This window comes from Melitaea cinxia, chromosome 13, assembly GCF_905220565.1.
Source record: "Melitaea cinxia chromosome 13, ilMelCinx1.1, whole genome shotgun sequence".
Taxonomy (NCBI): domain Eukaryota; kingdom Metazoa; phylum Arthropoda; class Insecta; order Lepidoptera; family Nymphalidae; genus Melitaea; species Melitaea cinxia.
The window spans coordinates 10,022,509-10,044,590 of NC_059406.1; the positions used below are offsets into that span (position 1 = coordinate 10,022,509).

Genomic DNA, 22,082 nt, shown 5'->3' on the forward strand with positions numbered 1-22,082 from the left:
CTTACTTATTTAAGAGTATAGTTTAGTTATGATCATCTGTAAGGGTATTTCTGTTAAGGTATTTCCCCCGAAAGGCGGCTCAAGTTTCGTGCAGGATATTTCCTGCAGCGTATTTATCAAATAAGCGCATATATCAATAATTAGCGATTTCATCAACACAAACTGTAAAAGTGAAATTAAATAAAATCTTGCAATGATAAATACTAATAAATATACATTTATTTTACAAAACACGTTCAAGGATGCATATTCATCTTAATTTCTGGCAATGGGAATTTTGTTGCCTGACGGATCTCCTTCACTGGCTTCGGAGGTTTAATCTTACGTCCATGTCTACCATCCTTCCGTTTCCAGAGACCTGACCGTGGCCGGTTGCCGAGCCATCTGTTCCTTTGAGGTGAACCTATTGGTGTTGAACCGTGTTCTATGTTTGACAAACGTCCTGAAAATATAGATATTTCAACTTAATTTTAATTCGAAATGTTACTTTATTTGGTAAGAGAACTAGGTCCAGATTGTTGAAAAGGGTATATGTTCTGAAATGTTGATAAGATTTCTCATCATTAAAATTTAAATATTATTCACGTTATTATGTAAGATGGAAATATCCTGCTCAAAATCTGGAGCAGCCCGACTGGGGTAGTACCTCGACCTTACAGAAAATCACAGCTAAACTGCACTCAAGCAGGGTTATGTTTCTGTGGTAAGTAAGGTGACCAGAACTCCTAATGGAAATAGGGAGTAGGGTCGGCAACACGCTTGCGACGCCTCTGGTGTTGCAGACGTCTATAAGCTACGGTAATAGCTTATCATTGGGCGAGCCGTACGCTTTTTTGCCGACCTAGTTGTATATAAAAAAGATATAGTAATAAAATAAATTAAAAGAAAAAAGGTAACATACATACCAACGACAGCCATGCAGTACTGACTGAAACTAAATAATCTCTTTGATGGCATCTGTACGATAATACGGTCGTCTTGTCTTCGCAGAATAGTACCAAACGTACCAGCTGCATGGATATAAAGGCCACCTTGTCCTTGAATGTAAATAAGAAAAATATATTACTTACTTATTATGAATGTTATTTATTTATTAATTTACACTTTTGCACACCAACACAAAAGTTACATAAATTTAATTAATTAAACAAAAATAATAAAGTTGCATTAGGTGCAACAGACGGCCTTATTGCTAAAGCAGCGATTTCTTCCAGGCGACCTTTGGGCAGAGGACTAGACTTGATTGTTAGTGGGGATAGGGGCGCAAAATATGTACTATCAGACATAAACATAAGTATATATTATATATATTCATACATATACATACAAATACGCCAGATAAAGATTTTTTACTTGATCGCTTATCCGTATACATATTTCGTCAACAATCACTGACGGGAGCTGTGACCAGATAATGCGTGTATTAATTTCTGGCTACCGATGAAAATAATTTGCGTCTTTAAAGGATTGATTTTCAAACCGAATGATTTACTCCAATTTTGTATACTCATAACATCCTTATTCAGTACATTGATACATTTAGGCAGATCACTAACAGAGAATGTTATTTATTTTAAATATTTTTATAAATAGATTTTTGTAACTTTTTATAGTATTGCTATTTTTCAAATGGGGATGCACCTTTATCCAAACTAGTAAAGGTTAAGAATAACATACATATAAATACATTGTGTAAATAACAATGGTTTGCTTCTCAGGAAAGCTTCTTGGTCAACATAGAGAATATATCCACTGATCCGCATTGGAGCAGCGTGGTGGATTAAGCCCTGATCCTTCTCCTAGATAGGGAAAGAGGCCTATAGCCAGCAGTGAGATGTTACAGAATGAATCGTGTTATCTGGTACAGCGGTGTTTCGAAATGCGCCTGCCGCTATGTTTTGATAAGTAATACCTGAATATCTGACAACAATCCAAAATGTACAGTTGTTTCTGTCAAACTCCTCCAAATACCAAAGATAATCGTTACACACGTCAGTGAAAGGGTTATTCTTTACATCATACACACGAACCGCAAGCAGTGCAACGGGCTTATATGGGCCTGCGCTGCAGCAACGGTGTTATATTGAATTTCTATTTTCTATTAAACTAAAAATCAACTGTATAAACATTAAATAATAAATACAAAGAGATGCCTCACTTACCGGGCTCTTTTTCAATGCAGTGCACAATAGTGCCTGTTGGAAGTGCTCCTAATAAATACGCATCTCCTTCATTTGCCCTCACTGTAAGGAAAGAAAAAAATACAATAATTATCTATATAGTATTCTACAATATAACAATTTTCTATTTTTCATATTTTTATTTAAGAAAAATACAGTTGAATTGAGAACCTCCTCCTTTTTTGAATTCGGTTAAAAATATAAATTAATATTAATTTTTCAAACCTGGTATCCTGGGTAGATGACGAGATGTTTTAATGATGTCACCAGCTTTCATGTTCTCAGTTGCAAGTATATATTTCAGCTTATCACCTACTGCTACTAAAGCTACATTTGCAGTTCTGCAACCACATTCTAATATCTAAAACAATAAGATGTATGAAAAAATATCATAATTATACAGTACCATCATTATATCGACACCAACATTTTATACTACACCAACAAGAATTTTCGATAACTTGGTCTTTTTAATGCGAACTTGATAAAATGTGCCTTTATCATTACATACGAGGGGAGGTCCAAAAGTTCGTGGAAAGGAAGGATTTTTAAATAAAATGAAACAGTAAATCTATTTTTTCTTATCAATATTATCACCCTTAAGCTGAATACATTTATTAGATCTATGAATTAATTTTTCTAAAGCATCGTAAAAATATTTTTTATTTTTTGCCTTAAAATGAGCTAAAATTGCCTCATTTACCCCATTGTTGTCGGAAAATTTCCTTTTCATTAAGAATGTTTTAATTTGTCTGATTCAAAGCCATGCGTGTGCAGAGCAGCCATTGCAACTATGCTCTTGTGAACCGGCGCGTTGTCTTGCAAGAGCAACACACCCTTTAGTCAATTTTCCTCGACGTTTTTCTCGATTTCCTCCTTGAAGCGGCGTGAGTATTCTCGTTACCCATATGTTGGCAACAACATAAAAAATAAATAAATTATATTTTATACTCGAGCCTAACCTAACCTCGAGCTGTCTAGTCCCTTTTTGAATTACCGTAGTCAACTGTAGTGTGTGATTTTTGTACCAATTTTTCCTTATGATTAAAACCCAGTGAAATAGTGCGTTAAAATTTCTTTTATTTTATATTCTTCTCTTCTTCCCGCCTATCGCAATAATACAGTACATTGAACACCTCTCCTATATCGTTTTTACGGTTCCACCACCATGGTCATGTAGGATTCGCAAAATAGTGGAATCTGTTTCTCTAGCTAATGCAAATAATTGTTTTTTCTTTAAACGGGTGTCCTCCGGTACAATTTTTTTTTTCACTTTTTTTGACGATATCTGATGTGGTGGCCTCAACTGGCCTTCTCGAGCGGGGGTCGTCTTTAATTAACTCCCGACCATTTTTAAAAAGACCATGCCACTTGTTAATCATTGATTTACTAGGGCACTATTTCCCATAAACGGGTTCCATTTCATTAAAAATGGCCTGAGCATTTTTTCCTTAAATTTTATCACAGCCATAGATCAAGTAAAAAAAGGTAGATAACGCACCTAGAACAGAAAAGTGAAGCCACTTTTTTAAAGATGTATGAGTGAGTGAAGTGTTGACACCTTTTAAAAAAAGTCCCTAAAATTTTTATTAAACAATTAATTTAATATAGGTAAAATGGGTATGTGAAAATAAAAACCTGTTTATAGTTTTAAATAAATTTACTAAAAATAAAACAAAAAATCGGTAGAATAATAAAAAAATATATTCGTAAGATAATCGTATGAATGGACACTTCCTATCCCCTCTGTTTATCTCTTTTCAGTTTGCAGTCGGTTGTTTTTTAACTATTTTTCTTAAACCTAGAATCCTTTATGTTGTATAAGTTTTTTAAATTTTTGTCGCTTAGAACTCAGAGTCATCGTCATTGTTTGCATTTTACTAATATGATGTAGTCTTATGTTCAAATATTTTTCAATCACTAATCGTATTAAATTGACTTTATGCGCATGGCCAGCATAATCGTGGTCATTTTCTCAGTCTTACAGCCGCTACCCATTCACCTCTTATTAAAATATTCGTTGGAAACCTAAAACCATGAAATTTGATAGTAAAATATGGGTATAGTTCGCGTCATGTAAAAAGAACGCTGGCCTTGAAGCTGCGCAAAAGCGATTTATCGGTCTATTTGGTGGTACGGGGTAGGGGGACAGGAGTGTTTATCACGTGTCGCATGCTTGCCGGTGTGCTATTGGTTGACAGCGGTTGACAGTTCGACGTCGACTCAAAATATTATCGCGCACAAAAGTTTTAAATTACAAAATTCTCCATTTACTATTTATTTCACTAAAAAACAAATATCAATTTATCATTTTAAACACATAAAAACTATTAAGATACGAATATCGAGAGTACAGATAATTATTATTTTTGAATACGATATTTCAATAACTAAAAAATTTGTTATTGCTTTTGTTTAAAAAAAAATTGTGATTTTGTAAAGTGATAATTATTATACTTATTTAGTCCGAATTATTCACACTTGTATTTCTAGTATTTTTTAATGTACCTACCAATAACCACTATACGAAGCCGCGAGTGAAAGCCTAATTAAAAAATAAAACAGTAGTACTTGTGCGCGAGTATACCCATGCGCAAACGCACCCCCTCCAGTTTCTTTCAGCGTTCTTTTTACATGACGCGAACTATACCTAGTTTACTCAAAAATTGTAAAAAGTTAAAACATAAAACAAACGAGTTAATAATTCATAAATATATTTTGATTTTTTTATTTTTAATTTATGTAACATAAAATAACTTTTCTTTCGTCTACTTTTTACTTAATTATTTTTCTGATTGCGTACAATTTACTTACCCACATTTTGGGGTATTGAAAAAAAGAACTACTGGCAACACTCCCGTGGTACGTCATTTCGTGACATTGAAATTATAAGTTCCGAATAACCTCAATATTATTTTGAAATAACAATAAATTTAAAGTTTTATATGTACTTACGTGTGAAACAATATTCCTTCAGATTTTTTGTTACCTTTGGTATTGTTTTTGCACCATTTAATCACACAAGACGGCATTTTATAAGCAAAGTTACTGTATGAAGCCTCGTGACATACTAACGAAAATGAGCGTAGTTTGATGCATATGTGTGCGTGAGCGCGTGTATTTACTTGAAGGAGCCGAGTTTTGTGGCTTCACTAACAACAAAGGCCGCGCATTATCTACTTTTTTTTACTATATCTATGATCACAGCACGGTGTTCAATTTACTCCATAGTTTCAGTTTTCTTCTGGATTCACTTGTTTAGCAGGCGAGTGTTCGTAAGCGAATAACGCAATAAAGCTGAAACTCAATCTATACACTAATGATAGTCCCTAATTAATATGACACTAAGCGAGCGGCCCTATCCTCACTCCATCCCCTCCATTCCACGAACTTTTGGACCTCCCTCGTAGTATAAAAAAAGTTGCTTCCGTTGTCTGTCTGTCCCTATTATGCTTAGATCTTTAAAACTACGCAACTAATTTTGATGCCGTTTTTTTTAATAGATAGAGTGATTCAAGAGGAAGGTTTATATGCATAATACATGCATAATATGACTGAAAATTTTCGAGGTTTCTAATGTGAAGTAAATAAACACATTTTTTGCGCTTACATTGCATACGCTGGATGAACCCTACGAGATAGATCAAAATAATGTACTACAGTATTGTACGCCTTAAAAAGGTCTACAAAAAAGTTTCGATGGTATATGTCTATCTCTTAGGGATAGCCCACCATTACCATTTTTAGCCTTTACTTTTTACGAAAAATAATGGCTTATTAACGAAGCGATTTTAAGCTATACAGAATTAATTCTTATCCAATTAAGTATCTTAAATACATTGTGCATTTAATATAGATCAATATGACCCTTTACATTGTGTAATTTAAATGAACATTTTCAAATATATTACAGATTTAAAATGGAGGGACAGAGCGATTGCGGCGGTATCGGCCGAGGGGCCGGCGGCGCGTGCCTTAATAAATAATAATAAAAATAAAAGTGCCTCGAAGGCCGCACTTCGCCCACCACACCGACTTTGTCCTAAGACGACGTGCGATCTCGCAAGGAGACACCCTTAGGACGAACGGACATCCAGAGCCCTCCTATAGGGCTCCACTTTTTCCTTCACGGCTGGGTCTCAGTACGCGGCCACCACACCCGGTGACATAGTCAAGGGGTAAAGGCAACAGCACTAGACATAGCGATCGCTCGCTCTCAAGCGAGGAAAATAACATTAAAACGTCCTTTTCAGCGCGACAACATTACCCTTACTTATAAAGTACTATGTAGTACTATGTATGTACTATGTAGTACTATGTATGTACTATGTAGTACTATGTATGTACTATGTAGTACTACGTATGTACTATGTAGTACTATGTAGTACGTTACGATAAATTAAAAAAAAAATCGAAATTGTATGATAGTATTTAAATACTAAAATGAATTATTTTTTAGGACAAAGCGTGTTTTTCAGTGCGACAATTTTTTCGTAATTGTGTGCTCGTACTTTAGTCGGTATTAAGGTTAATTTTTAAACCGCACTTATAGTAAGTACATTATAGGTTGGATAGAATTGGATTAAAACCATAATTTATCAATTTTATTTCCTCTGTTAAGATCTTGGTTTTAATTTAGAGTTAAGGCAATTTAGTATTAGAGCAACTATTATCTATAATTAATTATGGAAAATCCTACGACGTTAGGTACTACATTAGGTATTTAAGTTCAAAAAAGAACTTAATAGAATAGGTACCTACATACCTTTTGTAGTTGTTTTGTAGTTGACAATAAATTGTTGATAATCTTTTATTTTTAGTCGAACGAATAGGTAGTAAGTAAAATATTTTTACTGCAGCATACACTAACTAATAATATGGCAATTCGTTCATAATCATACGTATAGTTTAAAGGTGTGAGTTCAAACAAAAACTAAGTAAATTCTATAAACCTTTAACCATTATTAAATCGCAGGGTTAAACTTTCAATGTTGCAAGCTTAGATTTGAGCGTTGTGTTTTTCACATAGCCAATTATATGTCGCTCTTTCAAGAATAACCTCTAAAAAACATGTTTGTATTGTCTAATGACAAAAAAGCTGTGAACGTTATATATAAAGACATTCTTAGTATATTTAGCATCGCCCGTGCGAAGCCGGAGCGAGTCGCTAGTAGCAGTGGCGTAGCTAGGTAACCAAAGGCCCTGGGGCAAAATATAAACAAAGGCCCCAACTAAACTATTTAAAATCGTTTGTTCCGTATTCGTCGTACTCCAAATTCAACATACTCCAGAGTTGTAGTAATACGAGTCGACTCCGTAATAAACTTTAAAACCAAATACAAATTGGAACTTATTTTAGTGAACAAATTAAAACTATTTTATGAAAATAAAAGAAAAATATCTATCTGTTACCGTTCAAACAGTACAATCCTGTAACAGACACACAAACAGACAACGATGGTACGTTAATGTGCTCCCGTCGAGCACCCTTTGGGTCAGTCAGTCAGTCAGTTCAGCCTATTGCAATCCAGTGCTGGATATAGGCCTCCCCAAGTTCGCGCCAGACATCCCGATTTTCCGCAATCCTCGTCCAGCCTACATCGGTAATTACAAATTACGTAGATTGTCGGTCCAACGAGCGGGAGAACGTCCCACGCTGCATTTGCCAAGACGCGGTCTTCACTCCAAGACACGTCTGCTCCAAAGGCCATCGGTCCGGTGACACAGATGACCAGCCTACTGCCACTTCAACTTGCTAATTCCGTGGGCTATGTTGGTTAATTCTCTTGCGGATAGTCTCATTTATCCTATCTTTGAGAGAAACCCCAATTCCATTGCACGTTGAGTGACTTTAAGCTTGTGAACCAGTCTCTTCGTCAGAGTCCACGTCTCGGCTCCGTATGTTAACACAGGCAGGACGCATTACTCGAAGACTTATACTTTAAGACTTAGACTTATACTTGTCTTCAAGTATTGCGGAATCTTCAAAGTAAAGACTCGACGAAGCCTTTTTTTAGCGTGGGGAAAATCCTCATGGACACCCTCCGGCGCGGGGGCCCCGGAGGGGTTTCAGACTCCTGCTAAATAAAAACCGCCACGTGTGTCCGCCTAGGCGCCTATGTGGCGGGGTCACGGGGACGCTGTAGCATGCTTCCGCAAACCCCACCGGCGCTTGCCCTTGCGGGCCCACCGCGGTGCAAAGCACCTCGGAAGGCGTGCTCAAACACGAAGCGCGCCCTCCCTGACTTGGGACCGTGCAATGCGGACGACGAATCCTCCAACCCATCGCCCGCTGGCTCCCGTGGAGTCCAGGACAGCCTAGGTCGACAGAGTCGAAGGCTTTCTCGTAGTTCGCAAATGCCATACACAGCAGCTGATTATATTCTTCTGTCATTTGAATAATGTGCCAAACTGTATGGATATGGTCTACGGTGCTGTAGCCATTTCGAAACTCAGCCTGCTCCGGTGATTGGAATTCGTCGAGTTTTCTGGCAAGACCATTCATAACAACCCGCGAAAACAGCTTGTAGACGTGGCTCAGAAGTGAGATTAATCTGTAATTTTTCAATAGAGACTTATCGCCTCTCTTAAAAAAGAGCACCACCACACTTCTCGACCATGCCTCCGGCGTACCTCAGTGGATAACGACGTTAAAGAGTCTTGCCACGGCTTTTAAGAGCCATTTCACAATTTTACGCTCTGCAAGTTTAGGTAAATTTGGTCGCATCGCGCGAGTCGTACGAGCCGCGCGATCTTTGTGCTAGTACGTATAGTGTGACAACCAAAAGACCATCGTGATCATTTTCTGATGTATAATAAAAATTATAACTATGGTATAAAATGTTTTTTACATAATTAATTTGTTAAAAATTTCAAGTATGTTATATAAGAACAGTCAATAAATTTAAAATAAAATAAAAAAAATCAATTTTATGAAACAATTTTTTTAAATTGATTTAGTTTTTTCAGTTTACGAATGAATCTAATATTTACGATATGAATAAAAAAGCATTTAATGACATCGACACCGACAAACATATTAATTAACAAATAACAAGACAAACAGATAGAAATGCCTGTTTGTATTGATAGTGTGAGAAAAGAAAATTAAATTATACATTTGTTTACAGAAATTATCATTATATTTGTCAACACTAGTACTCTCATACGCAATTAGAAAAGAAATTATAAACAACAGATGCAACGATCGCGCCACCTAGCACATCGTTCGATAGTCATCTACCCTCATTTATTATATTACTCGAGTTATTCTGACGTGTACGAAACGAACGGTGCAACCGCCGCTAAGGCAGTCTTGGCTCTGGCTTGGCACGATACACTTGTCGTATCCTGCTAGTAGCTTAACCTAGACTCGTTCAATAATTAATTTGTGCAAACGAATTAATTGTTATCTATTACGATTAATGTGGCTAGGCGGGACGTATAACTCGAGCAGTGAAGGTGAGCGTTGATGCGCATCCCAAAGGAGGCCTCCTTAAACCTACACCTGGGTCGCAAGTCCTAGGCACTGCTCTGAGTTACTCCCTCCGCCACACGATAGACACGTGTTCGGTGGACGTTACAATTTCGTTATAATCTTTTTAAGTACTACCTACATAATATTGTAAAGAGTGCGAGTATAACCTACGCCCGTGCCTTGCAAATATAGATAAGGAGCCTTCCAACAGTCGAAAGACTACATCAGAAGCGGGATTGGATCCACCCCCACTTTCAAAATTGAACTAATTTAGTTACATTGAACGAAGAAATGTCTCTCTTCGCTTTCGGTATGGAAGCTATTTCAGAAAATAGCTGAAGTTATAGGCCCATCTCCTGACGATACATCTGTTTTTAGCGAGTGTGCAAGTTAGTTGCATTATTTTGTGGTGATTAGTGGGTACATCGATCATCGTTTTATTTTCTTTTATTAGTGGGTATATCGGTATTTTAGTTCTTTTCGGTCGTTCTGTAATATTCTTATCGGTTAGTTAGCTGGTTGAAGGGGCCTTGTACGCCCGGGCCACGCTACAGAGTGAGGGTGAAGGGGCCTAGCACGCCCGACCCACGGTTGTTAGCTGGTTGAAGGGGCCTTGTACGCCCGGGCCACGCTACAGAGTGAGGGTGAAGGGGCCTAGCACGCCCGACCCACGGTTGTTAGCTGGTTGAAGGGGCCTTGTACGCCCGGGCCACGCTACAGAGTGAGGGTGAAGGGGCCTAGCACGCCCGACCCACGGTTGTTAGCTGGTTGAAGGGGCCTTGTACGCCCGGGCCACGCTACAGAGTGAGGGTGAAGGGGCCTAGCACGCCCGACCCACGGTTGGTAAGCTGGTTGAAGGGGCCTTGTACGCCCGGGCCACGCTATAGAGTGGGGGCGATGGGGCCTAGCACGCCCGACCCACGGTTGGTAAGCAGGTTGAAGGGGCCACGTACGCCCGGGCCACGCTATGTTACGAAGGGATGAAGGGGCCTAGTACGCCCGACCCGCTAGTGCATTACGGTCTCAGCGTTTTGGTCAGGTATAGCCGAACAGTTATTAAAGTCACTCGTTACTGTTGTATAGGTCGAGAGGAGTAACGCCGAGTTGGCGGATGCACGACATGGACGCACGAGGTCATGCGATTGTCAGGGTTTAGCTAGCTATTTTAGACGTTACATAGTTGATGTTGCCCGAAAACCGCTTGTATTGTCGACCGCTTGTATCAACAGTGAAGCCGGCGCAGCACGCAGCGAGCGGCGCGTGGACGTGTGCAGCGTTCAACCTCCGAAGGGCACCTTGAAAATAACTTGTCAGACTTAGGTCCGTGGGTGAGCGATGTGAGTTTAACTCTGGCGGAGGTCGTGGTCTATGGAGACCGTTGTTGTGATAGAGTAATGTGATTGCTCTTCGGCTAGAAAGCCGTGGTGTTAGAGGTATTTACTCGGGGATTTCTGTAAGTTTGGTTGTAACTTGTTGTCGAAGTCTATAGTATTGGTTGAGATGACGTTGATGGTACATGGCTATGGTGTTTATCTGTAGTGATTAGTTATGATTGAGATTATTGTAAAGTTCTTTCTTTTACGTTGAGTTTGACTGAGTGGTACAAGGCACTGTTGTAGCTTTTTCTTCTACTCCAGGCTGGCCATCACACGAGGGCGTGTGCTAGCAGGATGGCCGTGTCAACACTAGTACTCTCATACGCAATTAGAAAAGAAATTATAAACAACAGATGCAACGATCGCGCCACCTAGCACATCGTTCGATAGTCATCTACCCTCATTTATTATATTACTCGAGTTATTCTGACGTGTACGAAACGAACGGTGCAACCGCCGCTAAGGCAGTCTTGGCTCTGGCTTGGCACGATACACTTGTCGTATCCTGCTAGTAGCTTAACCTAGACTCGTTCAATAATTAATTTGTGCAAACGAATTAATTGTTATCTATTACGATTAATGTGGCTAGGCGGGACGTATAACTCGAGCAGTGAAGGTGAGCGTTGATGCGCATCCCAAAGGAGGCCTCCTTAAACCTACACCTGGGTCGCAAGTCCTAGGCACTGCTCTGAGTTACTCCCTCCGCCACACGATAGACACGTGTTCGGTGGACGTTACAATTTCGTTATAATCTTTTTAAGTACTACCTACATAATATTGTAAAGAGTGCGAGTATAACCTACGCCCGCGCCCTGCGAATATAGAAAAGGAGCATCCAATATCAGTCGAAAGACTACATATTATTTTACAGTCATTTTCGTAATATGTTTATTTTATTTATATTTTATTATGAAAGTATCAAATGCGTTTTATCCGCTATAACAACAGGCGCTTGGCGCGTGTGAGCGAAAGAGACGGCTGCGCAGAATTTGGCGTGGACCTTACTTCTAAGAGCGCTAGCGCTCGACTGATTTACCGGGCTTGATGCGTGGCAATATATACTATCTTTTTATTATTTAATATAAAATGTATTAAAAATAATTACATCTTTTAATTATTTTTTTTGTATTCCTTAATGATGTAAGTTTACTTTGATGAAGATAGTTCGTTAAAATTTCTTAGTTTTCTAAGAGAAATATCGCTTTTAAAATTGTACTTATTTGGAAAATATTCGTAACTTTAAATTTTTTTTATCGTTTAATAGAGATACAAATGGAATAAAAATCTATGATAGTGGACAACAAAATTATATTCCACATATTATGATATTTTTTTAAAATGGTTTCAACGTAGAGGTTATTGAAAAGTAGGCCTTCAAAGTATACATTGCGACCGTTTACCCAGGGAGGAGGCTGATGAAAAGGTTAATAATTTTATACACATAATATAAATCAAAATTCTGACCTGACTATGGACTACAACAAAGGTTGCTCTATTATATTTCAAGAATATAAATTACATTATTGCATCCAACACTGAGATTAACGACGTCAAAATATTACAATTTCGCGGATTGTTACCGATTTTTGTGAAATGGCTCTTAAGGCAGGTCGCTTTGCAACTTTAAGGAGCTCAGTCGTAACTCCGTCATCTCTCGGGGCCCTTCCTTTTTTAAGCTGCCCGAGCGCTGCACTAATCTCATCTACTTCAAAGTCCAAGATACACTCCGAATAATGGCACAACAATGATGCCCATAGATCTTCGGTGTTCCAAGTCTCAGGCTTAGAGAAAGATACCAAATTTCAAATAAGTTTCTTAGTTAATATAAAAAAAGGTATCACGTTTTTCCCTTTTATAATCCCCTATTGTAAGTTTCACTTTTGTGAGTTTAGAGCTTTAGGGTAATTATGTACAATCGAGGAGTTTAATTTAACCCTAACCTATCTAACTTAAGAAGTACAACGTTTAACGATAGTTTTGTTTAACAAAAAAAAAATAACCCTAACCTATTTAACTTAAAAAGTACAACGTTTAATGACAGTTTCGTTATACACAAAAAATAAAAAATAAATAACCCTAACCTATCCATAAATTACACTCCTCGATTGTATATAATATCCGAGCTTAGTATAAATTGCTGGTGTCGATATATCTGATTTGTAAATATAATTTTACATCGTCACTGATTTAAGTGATTACTATGATAAAAAAGAGACTCAGCATATAAAAAATTACCTTAGTATTTATATACTATTTAAAAGTCTAAATGGAATTAATCTTTAATGTTTTAAAAATTTTCTGTCTAAAACAACTTACCTGAATAACTTTTTCTTCCTGAGGTGGGCCTTCAGTTGGTCCATCTCTAATCCAATTTATCCAGTGATATTTATGCTTTATTCCTCCACCGATTCCTTTTGCTACAACTCTGCCTTTAAATGTAACAAATATTTCAAATCAGTTCACATTCTTTATTTTGTAAAATAATATTTTTAATTTATATCAATTATATTACCTGACACAGGATCACGACCAGCTAGATTTGTTACTTCTAAAGGCTTTACAGTATATTCCTCTGGAAAATGTACTATTCTTCTATAACTTTTCCCAAATCCAGGTTTTGGTTTGACGAGACTTGGTTTACTAGCATAATTAATTGCTGCCACCTGAATGGCCCTTCTACCAACAACGGTTGGTTTTATGGCTATAGTCAATCCTGCGAATAAACGATTTAAAGCCATCGCAGGCAATTATATCTTTGTATTTTATAATGTTTTATATAGTGTAATTTCTAACCTAAAACAATAACTTTACAATTAGTCCAATTTGACAGATATCTTGCTGGAGATGTGTAATCTGTAATGTGTTCATATTCAAAAGCAAGTAGATATAAAAAACCATTTCAAAACAAATATTTTATATGTATAACAACTTTTTTAATTTTTATATAAAAGTAATGTAAATTTAAAATATATAGTTTAATTTTTTTTATAGCTAAAACTAGGCTGAATTATGTAAACCTTTGCCTAAGCATATAAAAAACAAAGGACGACCCCTAGCGGCAATTTTCTGATAAAAATACATCGTGAATGTGGCGTGTGTTGTTTGGAATATCGTGAGTCGTAAATAAAAATGCATTAAATGAAATGTTACATCTAATTAAAAGTGTGCTTAGTGTGTGTTAAAACAATAATCAATCTAAAGTCCTACTGTGAATTGCGAGAACTGGAGTTAAAAAGTGGTTTTCTTTTGGTATTTTGTCATATGTTGCACGCCTGCCTTGGGGTCTTGATGAGGACAAAAAAATAATCAGTAATTCCGATGCTAAATTGATAATGCAGTAAGTTTTCGATTTTTATATATCTTTTATCTAACGAATAGTGAGTATATGTTAAGAATATATTAGGGACTGAATATTTTTATGCATATATAATGAGAAGGTTACTAATGTTTCTTATACTTCGTAACGTAATCTTTGGCGCCCGTGGTCTTTACTAGCAAACACAACTTATTAATTTATTGTCATAATACGAATTTACATTGTAAGATTTGCTCATTTATCATATTATTGTTACAGAAATAGACTCGACCAGTCTTCCGGCACGTTATTGCGCTTTCTCGTGACAATGCGGTGCCTTATGTATGAATATATTTTCTAAAGTAGTTCTTTTAGACTAAAATTCCTCAGAATGGTTGTTAGAGCTGGAAAAGCATAATATCAACATGAGTCATAATCTGGCAGGTATGCCCTCATATAGGCTACCAGGGCCAGGTTTAGGCCCACCAGACTTTAAACCACCAATGGATACTCCCACACCCCCGGCACCAGCACCGAGTAATCCTAAAAAACGCAGAAAAACCTCAAATGCAAATAATGCCTTAACACCGCCTCAACCTCCGCCTACAGCACAAGACTTACTGCCACCACCATTAACGGGCTATGGAGATACAATTGTGGCCTCAAATCCTTTTGATGACTCACCATCTACTATTTCGCACAATGGTCCCATGATGAGTCAGAATGGTCCAATGATGAGTCAAAATGGTCCAATGGGAATGATGGGCCCAATGGGACACAGTATGGGTGGGCCACCAATGAGGCATATGAGCCCTTTACCTCATGCTATGAGCCCTATGAACCAACAGATGCCACCAAGAGGTGGAATAAGTCCTATGGGCAATATGAGTCCAATGGGTCATATGGGTGGTATGTCCCCTATGGGTGGGCCTAATATGGGAATGAGCAATCATAATATGGGTCCAGGTATGGGACCAACATCAAGATCAATGGGTAGTCCGATGAGTCCTATGAATTCAATGCCCATGGGTTCACCAATGTCATCTGGACCAATGGGTAGTCCCATGAATATGGGCTCCATGGCTGGAAGCCATATGAGTAATAGTCCAATGGGGCCACCAATGCATAGCCCTCTTGGTGGAGGATCAATGAATGGGCCTATTAATGGACCTATGGGAGGTGGTGGACCTGGTATGAATGTTCCTCGTATGAACGGGCCAATGGGTCCCAGTTGTTCAAATGGATCTATGGGTCCCAATAGTTCAATAATGTCACCCAGTCCAATGCAAAGTGGAGGTATGGGCCCTGGTCATTGTGGTCCTATGAGACATGGAAGTCCAATGGGTTCAGGTATGGGAAGTGGTCCTATGGGAGGAAATGGACCAATGACATCAATGGGTCCAGGGCCTCCATATTCTGGTAATCATATGGGTCACGGAGGGCCAATGGGAATGGGAGGAAGTGGATCAATGGGCATGGGCCCAGGGCCAGGCAATATGGGAAGTTGTGGGCCTCTGGCAGGTATGAGTGGAATGGCCATGGGTGGTCCAGGTGGACAAGGAGTTGGGCCTATGAGTCAAAGTATGGGGATGTTTGGACCTAAGCCAATGCCTGTGAGTGCAGGAAAAGTATACCCGCCTGATCAACCTATGGTGTTCAATCCTCAAAATCCGAATGCTCCTCCAATATATCCTTGTGGAGTATGTCACAAGGAAGTTCACGATAATGATCAAGCTATATTATGCGAGTCTGGATGTAACTTTTGGTTCCACAGGTAAGAATTATATAAATAAATACTTTATGATTAACATTTAAATATTTTGGGTATTTATATTTTGATAAATAGATGTTTTTTCTATATAATTATATAAAAATTAAAATGCAGTCCTTGATATACAACAAAACATACTTATGTAAAAATACACACCTACAATTGCATCTAGTATGTTTGTAATAATATTATGTATATTAAGAAATATTATTATTATTATTAATTATAATATATTTAATTTAACAAAAATAGTTCCACGTGATATTAATATATTATAAAATATATAATTATATTATAATTCACTAGTCAGAAAATCACAATAGCCATCAAGTTAATGTTTCTTTTCCGAGCCATAGTAAAGGTGATTGAATCTTTAAATCAAATTATCCTTTATCAAAAAATTTAAAGTTTAAAATATAAAGCCCCTAATTAGCTTAAATATATAACTAAATACTTATTTTAATAATAACTGAATAAGTTAAACATTATATAAATGCAAACAGTGGGATAAAAAGTTGGGTTTACTAGTACTTCCTTTCCTACAAGATAATATTGTTTTTACACACAATTTTAGTAATGAACCTATCTTTAACTTTAACTTTCTTGCCTTTTATAAATAATTGCATACTAAGAACAGAATCTATGTTCTAAATCAGGGGTAGTTTTACAACAACAGTAATTAAAGAATATTTAACTTTGTACAGTGATGATGCTAAAATTAAAGTGACTGAAACCCCCTTTGAGTATTAATTGGTTATTTGAACTTTGATATTATAATACCTGTAATTTAATAAATTAATGCAATAGAATTATTAATGTTAAAAAAATTAACAGCCTTTTAATATGAAATGTTTATCATTCAGTGTATTAAGTATCTGAAAGAGTTATGAATATTCATAATAACAATTACTGACTATCATTATTAAATGTTCACTAAAGTTAGAAATAATCTTTAGTCTTAAGTGTGTAACAATAAACAAGCTTTAATAATAATAATGATGACACTTTATTATACACCAAGCAAAAAAATAAAATAAATAAGCAACAGCTTTATTGTTTATACCATAACATAAAGGTACTTTACTTATATAAATGATTTAAATATTGTTCTATTGCATGATTTAAATATATCTATACATAAAATAAAATGGTAGGAAAGTCGAAACTGTACATTGAAATTTTTTTTAAAAGAATACTTGGGGTATGATCTATAATCGATACCGAAGCCAAAAATATAGTTTCTAGAATGTTTGTCCGTTTGTCTGTATGTATGTCCGGGATAAACTCAAAAAGTTCTGCAAGGATTTACTTCAAATTTGGCAAAAATATTATTAAGAAGTCGGGTCAACATATAGGCTACATATTATCACGCTATCACCCACGGGGAACGAGCAGTGAACCCTTATTTCTTCAATGCACTCTGTAGCAACATGTAATCTAACGATGCATATTTGAATGTTGTTGTTATTATGTTAATAACCATGCTATAAGCTAGCTTCACACTATAAATAAAGACATTCTGTAGTATATTTAGTAAAAGCATTGCACCCGTGTGAAGCCGGGGCGGGTCGCTAGTTTATGAATAAAATAGCATATAATATAATATAAATATATACAATTTTATTTTAATCCAGTTATATTACAGAACAGTTATGAAATAAAATTAAGAAACACTAATAAATTAATTAAATCATATTTTTATTACTTTTTCAGAGGGTGCACAGGTCTAACGGAGCCAGCCTTTCAATTGTTAACAGCAGAAGTATATGCAGAGTGGGTTTGCGACAAGTGCCTACATTCTAAAAATATACCCCTCGTAAAGTTTAAGCCATAGCGTAGTGCTACACTCCTCTCGCCTCATATATGAGCCACAGCTCAAATACACATCACAAGTATTTATTTCACGTCATCATATAATTATGGACTAGTAATTTATTGGATTGTTTCGGTTAGAATCACTATGAAGGATCTCATGGGTAGAGTTTTAGAATTGTGTTATTGAATGGATTACTTCAAATACAAACTTAAATTTGAATTGCAATTGATGCAAAAGATTAAAATTGCAGATAAATGACTAACCTGTTTTATTTAATATTGTGTTTGTAATTGTATCTGTAAGGTATAGATTAATTTATTTTGATCTATGTTTTAGTAAAACAATACACATACTTATCTGTCTTAAAAAATGATTTGATTTTTAAAATGTGTAAATTATTAAAAAATTTCTTATAAAATTAAGCATGTTCATGCTTACGCATAACTGTTGAAGCAATGTAATGTGATTTCTTATAAGAAAATTATACCAGAATACTAATAAATAACGTATCACACGTAGCATTTTATCGACATAAAAATATGCCTATATAAAAATAAAAAATATATATATATAAATAATAAAGATGTGAGCTAGGTGTGATATGTTGTTCAATTGTATTAAGCAATATAAATTTTAGCGGCTCGTCGTGTGTGTCGCTTTATTCTTTGTGCATATTGTAAATAGAATAAACTTAAGTCTAAACTTCCGCCTTATAATAATTGTGAAATAAAAAATATCATTATATGCAAAAGAAAATAAAAAAACGATCCTTGTCTATATTATTACACAAATGTCTCACATCATCAGCTGCATTGTTCTCGAATATAATTTAATTGTTAAGCAGTCTTCAAGTACACACAATCTATCAGTCAAAGTGAAATAAGTTTATCAATTTTTGTAATATTAAAAAGAGCCTCCTTTTGCTTTAAAAATAAATTTGTTAGTAAACAGATGCAAAATGTTCATTATTAAACAGATGTAAAATATTGTCTTAAAAAAAAAAAACAGAAATATTTTATTTTCACACCTCATTTATATGTCCAACCTCCTTTAAATGTTATATAAAATTTAAAATGTTTAACTAAACCTACAATAAGCTTTTTTTAAAGGCTCCTAATATTGTGGTATATTTGTAAAAACAGTGCTTATGTGGTATTCATTAAAATTACGTACTTATTATTTGGTGCCCTATATTGCATGTAACAATAAGCATTAATTTTACATAATTAACTGTAAATACGATGAATCCATACGCTTTGTTAAGTATAAGAGTGTTAAAATGTGTTTGTCAATTTTTTAACTTTTGAAGATTTTTAAATGTAAGTAAGTGTGTAATATAAGATATGTAAATAGCTCTGTAGCTCTGTAGTTATTTAGAATCATGTACTGAGATTATATAAAACTGAAGAGTGCTCCAGTAAAGTTTGCGCGGTTGTGACTTAATAGAGTGAAACATGCAGCTATGTATTTTATCTTTCACTCACCGCAATGTTTTTTATCTGGAGTCAATCAGCAATGAATCTTGGTTTAACGGTATTGGTATTGGAATTTAATTTGTACACAGATTTAACTCTACGACCATGGAACATATATCTGATTTTTGTGAAGTACCCTCATATCCCCAATATCTTGTGCCATTTGGTAATAGATTTTTATTATTTATTTTAGAGCAGCTTTTACACTAACTTACCCTTTTTTTGTGGTATCAAGTGTTTGATATGCTATCCCTCGGTTGTGATGTTTTATTTTAACTGTGACTTAAAACTTTGTTAGTCTTACAATTATATTTTAAAACTGATTCTTTGTAAATTAAAAAAAAAATCTAAGAACCGTAGAGATTACAATTAGACAGTAATTATATAAAACTAGTGAAACAATGTCTTTATTTTTTTTATACAATATGTTTATACAACAATAATACATAAAACAAAAACGTTTTTTGTATTTACAATCCGTAAAAACGCAAATACGCAGCAAAATAGTGCCTAAGTTATATATATACACAAGATTTTTGATAACATTTACTTTAATTTTTAAATGTTTGATGAGATTGAGAAAATAATCTATTTATTTATTTTATCCTAAATACCATGACATATTTAAGTAATCTTTTATGTATATTTATAATATTAAAGCACAATATTATGTATTTCAGGTAAAGATACCTGGTCACTTGGCTGACCGGGTGTTGCTCTTGTCAATTTTTTTTTTTTTACCAGTTTATAGTACTCAATTAATTAATACAAAGTTAAGGTATGATCCAATCTGTCAATCTTTTCATTTTGTAAATCTAATATATAAAATTCTCGTGTCGCGGTGTTTGTAGTTAAACTCCTTCGAAACGACTTGACCGATTCTCATGAAATTTTGTGTGCATATCGGGTAGGTCTGAGAATCGGCCAACATTATTTTTCATTCCTCTAAGCTATAGGGGGGAAATGAGAAGGTTAATAAAATATATAGTAAAACAACGTTTGCGGGGTCAGCTAGTATTTAAATAAAATCTGATGATTGATTTATATATATAACATTGATGAAATCTTTAAATTTACTTTGTATATTATTATTATTATTACGCCATATTCTGTTGCTGTTTATCTAGCGACACATCCACCGAATTTACTGTTTGCTTTCCCTACGTGATCTGTTGTAAACTATTTGTTTTCCCATAAACAGTACAGATTCGACCATATCTTAAAAACGAAAATGTTTTGGTAGTTTATTTCTTGAGTATGAATCATTTAAGTGATTTAGCGGAAGATTTTTTTTTATTGATTTTGTACATATATTTAATAAATCGACGAATAGTAAACAATTGTACAGCTACTGATAAATAGGAATTTTATCGATTAGGATACGCGGCCATGATTGTAATGTAATATTAACTGTCGTGAGAGCATCACAATTATTTACGGGAGACTGCTGGTATATGTTACACATGTTAAGTGTTGCGTACTATAGGCCTTATGACGTATATATTCCTCGTAGTTCTTATAAAGTTTTAAATCATAATAGAGCAGAATATATACACTTGTTCGGCCCATCGTACAAAAAACAATACTGTTGTGAATGATGACAAGTTGTATTTCAGAATATTTTATAAAGTCAAATAGAATTACATCAATGGTCTTAAACTTGTGCATAGTTTATTTTGTATTATATGAATAATTACAAGCAATAATAAAGTTGTTATTGAGGATTTTTTATTTTATGTTAAGTAAACTTATATATCCCTCTCTTTCATATGATTGATCAATTCTGTCTGTAACATCGGACTGTTGGGGCTTAGACCTCTTTCTCCATGTAAAAGGATTGGAGGTTTATATGAATTGATCTAAAATGTGTAATCAAGTATCAATGCTCTTTCATATGATTGATCAATTCTGTCTGTAACATCGGACTGTTGGGGCTTAGACCTCTTTCTCCATGTAAAAGGATTGGAGGTTTATATGAATCGATCTAAAATGTGTAATCAAGTATCAATGCTCTTTCATATGATTGATCAATTCTGTCTGTAACATCGGACTGTTGGGGCTTAGACCTCTTTCTCCATGTAAAAGGATTGGAGGTTTATATGAATTGATCTAAAATGTGTAATCAAGTATCAATGATACCCGACCCAACAGCAGCAGGGTGGGAAACGCCACAACAACATACACAAATATCTGTTCTAGGCGAGAATCTGCTTTGCTACATAGAGTTCTCTTAGTAATTTTTTAAACTTCAGTAAAGTCTGTTGCAACTAATGCAGCTATATTATTTTTGTTTACTTAATTAATAATTATGTTACTTTTTGTGTTGGTGCGCAAAAAAGTGTAAATAAATAAATTAAGACAGAGATTGAGCAGCCGGAATCTCATTACATATTAAAATAGACATGCCTATAAAGAAACGACTTTCCTCAGCCGGTATTTAGGATATGTTAATTTGTCGTCGTTCCTGGGTGTTACCTACATCATTTTTGAGTTATGTCGATCACTACGACTGATAAATACAATATTTTTTCATATATGTATACATTATATTTTCATAGATATACTATGAAGCAAAGGTTAGGATGTTGATCTTTAAACTTCTTTCGGAGATTTTTTACGTCAAATTATATATGAGATAATGAGCTTGTGCGCTTCCGCAACGGCTGGACCGATGTTTATGGAATTTTGTGTA

The 22,082-nt window shown here is 35.4% G+C and overlaps 2 protein-coding genes across 2 annotated transcripts; one reads left to right on the forward strand and one right to left on the reverse strand.

Annotated features, from left to right (window-relative positions):
- Positions 1 to 194: 194 nt before the first annotated feature.
- On the reverse strand, positions 195 to 13,864 carry LOC123658853 (39S ribosomal protein L2, mitochondrial). The gene is made up of 6 exons (XM_045594146.1): positions 13,546 to 13,864; positions 13,350 to 13,462; positions 2,406 to 2,541; positions 2,163 to 2,243; positions 906 to 1,037; positions 195 to 442 (listed from the first exon to the last, which is right to left on the reverse strand). The coding sequence occupies exons 1-6, from the start codon at positions 13,769 to 13,771 to the stop codon at positions 237 to 239; spliced, it is 894 nt and encodes a 297-aa protein (XP_045450102.1). The 5' UTR covers positions 13,772 to 13,864; the 3' UTR covers positions 195 to 236.
- Positions 13,865 to 14,112: 248 nt separating this feature from the next.
- Positions 14,113 to 18,682, forward strand: LOC123658971 (protein pygopus). The gene is made up of 3 exons (XM_045594260.1): positions 14,113 to 14,370; positions 14,608 to 16,102; positions 17,813 to 18,682. Exons 2-3 carry the CDS (start codon positions 14,754 to 14,756, stop codon positions 17,931 to 17,933), a joined length of 1,470 nt encoding a protein of 489 aa, XP_045450216.1. The 5' UTR covers positions 14,113 to 14,370; positions 14,608 to 14,753; the 3' UTR covers positions 17,934 to 18,682.
- Positions 18,683 to 22,082: the final 3,400 nt, after the last annotated feature.